At 42.5% G+C, this 10,193-nt stretch overlaps 1 protein-coding gene across 1 annotated transcript; it reads right to left on the bottom strand.

The window, feature by feature from the left end:
* Positions 1-336: 336 nt before the first annotated feature.
* Positions 337-6,385, bottom strand: LOC124263045 (N-sulphoglucosamine sulphohydrolase-like). The gene is made up of 7 exons (XM_046697660.1): positions 6,238-6,385; positions 4,844-4,976; positions 3,891-4,024; positions 3,635-3,785; positions 2,728-2,963; positions 2,007-2,182; positions 337-1,101 (listed from the first exon to the last, which is right to left on the bottom strand). The coding sequence occupies exons 1-7, from the start codon at positions 6,338-6,340 to the stop codon at positions 460-462; spliced, it is 1,575 nt and encodes a 524-aa protein (XP_046553616.1). The 5' UTR covers positions 6,341-6,385; the 3' UTR covers positions 337-459.
* Positions 6,386-10,193: the final 3,808 nt, after the last annotated feature.

Genomic DNA, 10,193 nt, shown 5'->3' with positions numbered 1-10,193 from the left:
ATGTATACCCAATCCTATCATGTATATCCAATCCTTTACACTGTATAAACATTCTGTACGTCCTTTGCATTAACATCTCTTTGAACTCTGTACATCTCATCTAAACACATCACTTAATCTCTGTACATCTCTATCTGTAATACTATCTCACTGGCTTCTTGTACATACTATATATTTTGCTTGTATCATATTCTGTCATTCACCTGATGAAGGGGCAAGAAGTAGCCCAGAAACGTCGTGTTGTAAATATTAAAGAAGTTGTAAATCCATACCATACGTTGTTGTGTTCATCATGAAGGTTATCCTCCTTGTATAAACGAGCAACGCCTATTAAAGTCCAGTATATATATCTTTTATTGAAGTATATTTCAGTTAGTGGATAGCATGACAGCGTTTATTCAATGTTTCATTCAATTCTGTTTTACGTATTTAACAATGACGAGCAGCCGATATGATCAACTACAAACTTCCTGGTCTTAGATCCTGACTGGACGACCTCTCCCGACCAAACGCTTTAGGGCTGTTAAACAACGTCATGCACGTCTCACCTTCCAACACCCCCGTCGGGGAACAGATCCAGGGGTCGTTGGTGACGTTCAGCCAGGTGAGTAACGTTGTCTGCATCTTGGTGAACACATCCGAGTGCTCAGAAGTATAAGCCAGGTTGTTCAGCTCCATAGGGTCACTCTCAATGTTGAACAGTTCCCACTGGTCCCTGTAGTAGTAGTGTTCCAGATCTTTGAACCACCCTGTTTTCAGCCCAGCCATAGTCTTGTTGATGATCTCCAGGTAGGAAGGGGCCTGGTAGCAATCACGGGCTATTGGGTACGGAGCCTCGAAGTTTAAGTTGTGGATGAGTTTCCACGTCATGGTGCGGAGGACCCTCATGGGATAGTACATGGTGACTTCGTGTAGATCGTGACTCGAGAAGACGTAGGTGAAGTTCTCAGCCGTGGTGTCGGGGTTGGCAGTCACTGGGAGGAGGGACTTGCCGGTCAGCTGCACCTTCTTGCCGAGCATGTTGTACTGAGGGTAGTTCACACCGAACCAGTCCAGTATGGTAGGCGTAAAGTCCATAGTGCTACCGAGGGCGTCAGATACCTTCAAGTAAATATTCAAACAGGTCACAGATCTATCTTTGCTGACACGTTTGCATTCTGTGTAGTATGCTTGAGGCTATAATGAGTGACTCATTGGTGATAAGCAATCTTTCTGTAACCCACAGACCATTATCATCACCATGCTAACATTTGCATTGCGCCGATATCCAGCTCAGCTGCTCAAAGGCGCTTTGTTTTTTCCTCGATCACTGGATGTCAATATCAACGGCACGTTGTATTATCAATCTCTATTCCCTGGGGATCATACAACTCTTGCAGCCACTAGGCGCACCGAATTAGTGTGGCTTTCCCATCCTTACGAGGTACCCATTCACAACTGGATGGACCGGGACACATAGTCACATTACTTTGTCCAAGTGCACAGCACGTCGCTGTACCCGCAACTAGGTGTTTGCATGTATTCATGTGGCCACAATCTGGTCATTTACCAACGGACTTGTGGGTTCTTTTAAGTGCACAGATTTGTGTACTGTACACTAGGGGCTGTGACAACACTGAAAGAGTCTGCACACAAAGTTGACTCCAAGGTTTTTACTCCCGGTCACAGCTCGCTGGATCAGTAGCCTTCCGCCTTACACAGTTCGCCAACCACGCCCACCCCAGCTAATAACCAGTTGTGCTTAACCGACTTACTGTGCCCCAGGACTCCCTGTGTAGAGGCGAGGAGGACCCTATTGACCACCCCACCTAATGACCAGGGGTTCTTAGCCGACTTACAGTGCCCCAGCACTCCCTGTGTAGAGGCGAGGAGGACCCTATTGACCACCCCACCTAATGACCAGGGGTTCTTAGCCGACTTACAGTGCCCCAGCACTCCCTGTGTAGAGGCGAAGAGATTCCTATTGACCACCCCACCTAATGACCAGGGGTTCTTAGCCGACTTACAGTGCCCCAGGACTCCTTGTGTAGAGGCGAGGAGATCATCATTGGCTCGCCCATCCCCGGGTCATACAGATTGGTCTTGGCGCCAGGGAAGGGAATGCCGTTGTCAGCCGTGTAGAGGATGAGAGTGTCGTTCATGTGACCTGCTGCTTCCAACTCGCTCAAGAACAACCCAATACCTGACATAAGACGAATGGGTTTTTTATGAGCTGAGGCATGTTAAAGGTTGTTCATCCTGGTTCTGAACGACCATACATACAATATGGGCAGATGAACTTGTCAAAGTCTGCATGCAGTGGTCACACACAACGTCTACACAAACAGCGATGAAATGTGTGCAGAAGAAATGACTAAAGTAGCTGGAATACGGATTACATTCCTTACCAAAAATATGTTTGTATCATACACATAGCAACGCACCGTTGTTAATTGTTTAATGTTGTCAACGGAGAATTAATGAGAAAGAGTTGAAGCGACTTTATCTAAACTCATTCTTGTCAACCGTCCATTCTACAGCAAAATCGTAAAATTCAATTTCACTATACTTTTCAGTGGATATGTGTTATACCTTAACACCAGACTATCTACAGACACACCTTGGTCCATCCTTCTGTACGTGGTGTACATAATCTGTTACTGTACATCTGTCTACATACACACCTTGGTCCACCCTACTGTACTTGGTGTACAGTCACATCTACTGTACATCTATCTATATAGGTACCTTGATCCATCCTACTGTACGTCGTGTACATATTAGCCAGGTCCTGCCTGGTGGTCAGCGTGTCCGGCAGGAAGTAGGGGACCTCAACATCTTCAGGCTTGTAGTAAGACGGTGTCCAGTCAGGGATGACCCCCATGCCAGGCTGCCTGTTCCCAAATCTCTCACAGAACTGCCCGTACAGGGGAATGTTGTTACATCGGTGTGGGTCGTGAAACGCCAGATACAGGAAAAAAGGCCTTTTATAAAAAATATCAAACACTGTAATATCTAAAAACCTTGAGGCCAAGGATGTCATGTATTTTATCATCCAAACCTTGCTTCCATTGGTGAGAGTGATTTTCCCCGGGAGAGAGTAATATCTGATAGGATATAGGCATGCATCACAATGTCTGACGTCAGCGGTTACCATAGTGCCACAATGAAATAATATAAAGTTGGTTACACCAATGGCCACCAAAAAAACACAAAAAAACAAGAGAGTCTTTTCTGTTTCTAAACTGAAAAAGTCGGAAGATTGGTTTTGGAAATTAAACAGTATTTCACATATGAGTTTGCAATGAAGAGAGAAATGCTTAATTGTTTTGATAGTAAGGAAAAATGACCTTTCTACAGGATTTTCTTTTTATGCTGAGAAAAATACATCTCTAGTGTCGTTGGACTGTGGTAGTCTGGCGTTAGAAGTATGTCATCAAATAATGATGTCAGTTAATGACAACAGATTGTAGGCTGGTTATTCAAAGTTACAATACAATGGATATTTATAAGGTATTCTCTAGCTGGTTTTCCGCAGTTTGTTTTGCCAACTTTCCCTGTATGACGTGGACCTGCAAGAACATATCCCATCAAGAAGAACAAAGTGTTTTACTCTTTATCATCATCACCATAATCACCATCATCAACATCGCACCTGTCATCCTTCTGCTGGAGGAACTGTCTCACGAAGTTCCTCATGAAGGTGATGTTCCTCCCAATCTCGTTCGGGTCATGGTTCTCCTCTGTCTGTTCATAGTCAAACTTGTACACTGTGTCCGGCCCCACGTGCTTCTTCCCAATGATACCTTAAATGTAGGTATACATCTACATACTCAGGATATGCCTCTGGTACACATGTACCTATTTATAGACAAGAACAGTGGTAAGTGAACGTCCAGTAATCTACTCACCCGTGCGTATTCCAGCTTTGTCAAGTATGACAGGTAAACTCTTGACACTGTCCATGGTGCTGAAGTGATGGGGCTCGTGTACAAGTCCGTACATGCCGTTCTGATGTTGGGGCAACCCTGTTAGGAGCACGGATCTGAGGACATACGTGTGTATGTGTGAACCTAGTATCTATAGTGACTCAACCCCAAATTACTAGAATCAGTACTTAACTGATAAAGTGCAACTCCAAATATATAACATTTCAAAGCGTGACTACTGTAAAGGACGTGTGTGCAAAGCTTCCGCCACCGGAGCCGTGCCATTTTATACTTGGTAATGGGGTACACAAGAAAATGTGATCTTGACTCCCACTGTGGCTGAGTCGGTTCGATCTCTTACTTTGTGTGCTGGCGATTAGGTGCCGTACTCTGATAGTGTGAGCCGTGAATCCGGGTTAGAATTGGTCTTAGCAACCCATGCTTGTCGTAAGAAGCAACTAACGGGATCGGGTGGTCAGGCTAGCTGACTTGGTTGACACACGTCATCATATCCCAAATGCGTAGATCGATGCTCATGCTGTTGATCCCTGGATTGTCTGGTCCAGACTCGCCATTTTGATGGAATATTGCTCAGTGCGGCGTTAAGCAACAATGGGACTCAATATAAAGAATATGCATATTACATTTCATACACCACATTCTTGAAGGTATTGTATGTTCATATCCAGGCAACAGTCCAACTGTTTTACGACCAAGACTAAACAGCTTCACATTGGCGGATCCAGAGAGAGGGGTAGGGGGTCAGGGTCCCCCCCTTCTTTGTAAATGACTTAAGACCACATTGCGGGTTCAGTGGGTTCGTGTTACACGCAAGTGCAAAGCGCCCTACAGCAGACTTCAGACGAGGAAATGGTTACACAGATATTGTCTTGCTGGCAACACATTATTGGTTGAGTCTCCTGATGTCACCTTACCTGCTGGGAGAACAGCTACTGACGGAGGTGTAGCCATGTTTGAAGACTACACTCCTGGCGGCCAGCTTGTCGAAGTTTGGCGTCTTGCAGGCCGTGTTGTTGTAGGCGCCCATCTGGAATCCGGCATCGTCACCTGGGGCACCGGTCAGTTATTACAGGGTGGCTGGGGCTTAGGGTTTTAATACACTTCTGTACTAAATACCTGACGTATATTCACATCCCCCAACCCATGCCCTTGTAATGGTCAGACAATCCTTCAACACAAAATGCAAAAGTACTTTATATCATGAAATGTTTATCTTCATTTATCAATGACCATCGCCAACTATGTGTCTTATTTTCTTGAATACCTTCTCCTGGAGAATGGAATGTTTCTTTAGTAACACCACATAAAATGCTCGTGCTGGGTAATAAATAGAAATGATTATTATTCTATATTCGATTTAATCCACTCATCACAGCAATTCTTCATTGAAAGTACATCTCTGTACAGCATCTTCCCAGAGTGTGTATCCATAAAGTATTAAACTTTTCCAGAGTGTGTTTGTGAGTATGTCTGTGTGCGTGTATCTGTGTATATGTATGTCTGTATGTCTGTGTGACTGTGTGTATCTGTGTCTATGTTTGTCTGTATGTCTGTGTGCGTGTATCTGTGTATATGTATGTCAGTGTGCCTGTGTGCGTGAATATGTATGTCTGTGTGTCTGTGTGCGTGTATCTGTGTATATGTATGTCTGTATGTCTGTGTGTCTGTGTGCGTGTATCTGTGCATATATATGTCTGTATGTCTGTGTGACTGTGTGTATCTGTGTCTATGTTTGTCTGTATGTCTGTGTGCGTGTATCTGTGTATATGTATGTCTGTGTGTCTGTGTGCGTGTGTCTGTGTGTCTGTGTGCGTGTATCTGTGTATATGTATGTCTGTATGTGTCTGTGTGCGTGTATCTGTGTATATGTATGTCTGTATGTCTGTGTCTGTGTGTCTGTGTGCGTGTATCTGTGTATATATATGTCTGTGTGTCTGTTTGAGTGTATGTGTGTATATGTATGTCTGTGTGTCTGTGTGCGTGTATCTGTGTGTCTGTGTCTACGTATGTCTGTGTGTCTGTGTTCGTGCGTGCGTACCACGCAGACGGTAGTTTTTTGTCAAACTCACATACAAGTTCGGACAATCTCTACCTCCTCAATTAATGCGTCAATATATCCTCGTAGCTTGTAGGGCAATGACACCTAATTACAAACAGCCATCCATGCAACACCATGCCCTACAATGTGTTCGGTCCGTGGCGTACACACCTCCTTGTATGTTAAAGGTGTAATCTGATCCAAGGACACAACACCCCCAACAGGAACACAGCCCACCCCGGGTGTATTTACCAATCAACGTGTACTCACCAAATATAAGGAGGACATTTCTCTTAGACTCGCTGACGGTGACAATGGCGAGCAGTAAGCAAATTATAAGTAGCGTCATATGTAGAGCTCCCATCCCTGACATCCCTCTGACTCAGGTATCTGGTGATCTGGTTCTGTATGGTTATCACAGAGGCATATGAAACATGAAGGTCGAGCAGCGTGATACACACTATCCACTCCTACAGGCATCTCAAGGCCAGGTCATGACGTACATGCACCCACGACTATCACTTGAAGGGTGAATGACCTGTTTAGAATAGTTTTTTATTTGTTGACAGTCGTTACTCCTTAGTTAGACAACTGTATTTCTGTAGGTTATATATGTTATGATAAGATATTTATATAGCGCACGTATTCACGCTACTAGTACATGCTTAATGCGCTTGAGTGTTCCCTTGATCAACGGATCAACTCAACTCCCTGATGAGTATCCAACTCATGCAGCCTCCTCCTCACAAGGTACCCATTTACAGCTGGGTGAACTGGGACACATAGTCACAGTATTTTGTCCAATGATACTGCACGTTACTATACCCGCAATTAGGAGTCTGCACGTGTTCGTGTGTCCACCATTTGATCACCACCCATCGGGTGAGTGGGTTCTTGTAAGAGCACAGGGTTGTGTACTGCACACTAGGGGTTGTGACAACACTGAAAGAGCTTGCAAGTAATGTTAGCTCCAAGGTTTTTACACCCGGTCACAAGTGGGGATCGATCCAGGCACCTTTCGTATTTTTTGCACTATTGCGCAACCTTTTGTGTGAATCTCAGTGTAAAACTACACATAAAAAGTAAGTGTAAAACGGAATACGCGGAATATCTTTCAGTAGCCAGGATCTAGCGTACCTTTATTGGGAGTTGCCTTCAAGAAGTTTTCAAAATCGTTATAATTTGTTATCCTTCTTTTTTGTTATATCCTTTTTTCCATATTATTTGTAGTAATAAATTGTCACTATTACTGTCGTTGACCGATTGAACATCGTGTGGTTGACGGATGCGTCGCGTCGCCATTTTAGAAGTAGACCGCACCGAATGGACAAATATTGTAGTAAATTCATGTTTCAGACAACTTTAATAATCTTTCGGGATAAATCATTATGATTTCTTCTGAATAATAAAAATAATCCATTGTCGTTATTACAAAATAAATGATTAAAACTGATGTGTCGTTCTAACGTCTTTGTCTGGCTGCACTGCGACCACTCTCCTACCCAGAGTTCAATGCGGCCAGCCTCTGCCACAGGCCAGAAAGATGTGACGTTTTTAGCACAGTCCATTCAATATAATGTACATACTTCTTAAATTTTGTTATGTTTGATGAGTCTACACATCTAATTAAACATCGTTGCTAAAATGGTTTAGTTTCACTGAGAATATATCGTGAAACGTGTACCACTATTTCGATTTGCGCAGCGATCCTTTGTTTACATGGGTTGTACGTCCCCACGTGCTGTCATCGAAGCTTTATGGAGAGCAAACGATGCAGCCAGTTTGAAATATGAATATGTATTGTCATAATATTTACGTTACAGTGTTAAACTGATATTAGATGTTATGCTAAGTCATCGCTGCGCCGGAGTGTGTACTGCGACCTACCACGTGCCAATCAGTCGGGGTTTCCTGGCATGAATTTAGTATAGACAAGTGATTGGCTGAAAATACCACACTCACACGAATTAAGCCAGCAGAAACACTTCAAATTCATATCGCAATATCAATATACTCATATGGTTAAAAATAACATGAAACACATAAGAATATAAATAAATAACATGCAGGAACTCAAGGGCTAGAATTATTTATTTTGACAAATGATTATTTTGATTAAATATGTATTCTGCCAAAATGGGAATGAAAGCATTTCAGTTCATTTCGTCTTCACTGATGGACATTTCACAGTAGCACGCATTCAGGTTACTCGTCTAGGTCGTCACTTTCAGAGCCATCAAAGTCCTCGTCTTCAGTGTCCGAATGGAAGATCTGGGCAATTTCTGGAGGTATAATGGAATCTGGAGTGTCCATATCTTCATCTTCTGAGTCAGACTCAACAAGTACGTCGGCGGCGTCCTGAATGATCTCAGCTCTTCGAAATCCGTTAACGATTGTTGACACACTGATCTTGTCCCATGCCTCTACAATCCACTTGCAAACTTCAGCATAAGTTGCTCTGCGTTGTCTTCCAGTCTTGGTGAAGGTGTGCTCTCCACTGCACATCCATCTCTCCCAAGAAGCTCTCAGGAGTGTCTTAAAACACCTATTCACACAAATATCCAGTGGCTGGAGCAGCTTGGTCATTCCACCGGGAATGACAAGAGGGATAGAGTTCACTGTCTTTAATTTTTGCTTAACCCCATCGGTGATGTGAGCCCTCATAGAATCCATACTAGTACTAGCTCGGAGCCTTAGACAGCTCGCCCACCTCGCCCTCACCTTATATACACGAGTATAAATATTTTGCGGCCATACGGCAACATGGCTAATGATGTGTTCAGTAAAGACTCACAATGACATATGTGGGGTGCAAATAAGATCACTTTTATTATACGTTTGATAGGAAAACAATGCATTTTTCATGAAATGGTTGCCATAGACAAATAAAGACTTGAATGCTTTTAAATCCTACTGGCATCATTAACTACTCTTCCGCAAAAGTACATTTGTGATAAGGCAACATTGTTTTATATATCTGCTTCTCCTCGCCGTAATTTGGCCGCCGACCTGAACATTTAAAAAAGTATTTTATTTCTGCCTACATGAACTCAAACTAAGTGCCAGGTGTTATTCTTCTTCTTTCTTTACCTTTCATTTAGCAATACAATATTATAATATATTAAAGACAAACAAAACACTTTGATGACCGATGTGTCTAACTTTGTGACAGGCACATCTGATTCAATCTACTTTTCTGTTGATGCTTTGATGCTACTTTGCTACTTTGCTCTGATGCTTTATCTTGTTATAGATTCAGAATCTGCAAATCTGACAACAAATGATTTTGCTTCATATATTTTAATTCCCGAGGTGTTTTGTATTTTTCCATGTGCAGATTTTGCTTTGCCAAACAGGACAGAAGCCAAGTTACAGGTGCTTTAATTTTTCTTTTCTGGTATAGATTTGAACAAATCAAGATATTATTCTTTTAGTTAAAAGGGCCGACCTACCGACCGACCGCCCCTAATTAAGATCTCAGTGGTTTCGTGCTGCCCAGTACACATGGCGTCACGCCTTGGCATTGTTGGGATGAAGTTTTGAAGGGACAGAGGCTATTATAACGAAAAGAATAGTAAAAGCAATCTTTCAAAAGTCTTGGTGAGGAGCGAGTTCTAGATTTTGACAATAGGAAATAATAATTATAATAACAATAAATAATGATAATAATCATGGATATTTATAGCACGCCACTATCCACCCACACAAAACATTGAGAGAATTATTTTTGCTGAGATAGAATTGAATAAATATACAATGCTTTACTTTCTTTGCCTCGCACAAACAGATAACAGCTAAGAAGAAAAAAACAAACAATTAGAGGGTAAATAAACTAAACGTGTTTTTTTGCACAAAACAAGCCTCTGCCAAATTACCTGTCAGGATTCCACAGACTGGCATCACCCAAGGTGTGTTAAAAATAGAAATGTACTGCAATTGTATTCAAACCCATTCTGATGCTAAAACTATGGTCTCTTATTCAATGAATACACTCCTGAACATCACATGACAGAAACGTGTTAAAAAGGTTACCTTTGAATGCAAATCGACTTTCAAAAACTTAGTAATAAAACACGTCTTATGTTTTGTCAGTATCTGACATACTAAACTCTCCCACTTCGATACGAAGTTTGAGAGCGTACAGCGAGCATACAGTTATCATGTTTGGTTCGTCTATATGGCACTGTCGCCATGACGACGTGACGCTGTCCACGTGGTACTGTCAT

The sequence above is a fragment of the Haliotis rubra genome, unplaced genomic scaffold, assembly GCF_003918875.1.
Source record: "Haliotis rubra isolate DU_JTF1 unplaced genomic scaffold, ASM391887v1 Scf867, whole genome shotgun sequence".
Taxonomy (NCBI): Eukaryota; Metazoa; Mollusca; class Gastropoda; order Lepetellida; family Haliotidae; genus Haliotis; species Haliotis rubra.
The sequence above is the reverse complement of the archived record's forward strand: the minus strand, read 5'-3'. Positions and strand labels throughout refer to the sequence as shown.

Bases quoted from the DNA above. Each gene is read 5' to 3' on its own strand.
- LOC124263045 (XM_046697660.1), bottom strand. From the start codon at position 6,340: ATGTCAGGGATGGGAGCTCTACATATGACGCTACTTATAATTTGCTTA. The intron at 4,977-6,237 runs GTGAGTACACGT...CCGGTGCCCCAG, and splicing joins AAATGTCCTCCTTATATTTG to GTGACGATGCCGGATTCCAG. The intron at 3,786-3,890 runs GTGAGTAGATTA...CCTACATTTAAG, and splicing joins CAAAGCTGGAATACGCACGG to GTATCATTGGGAAGAAGCAC.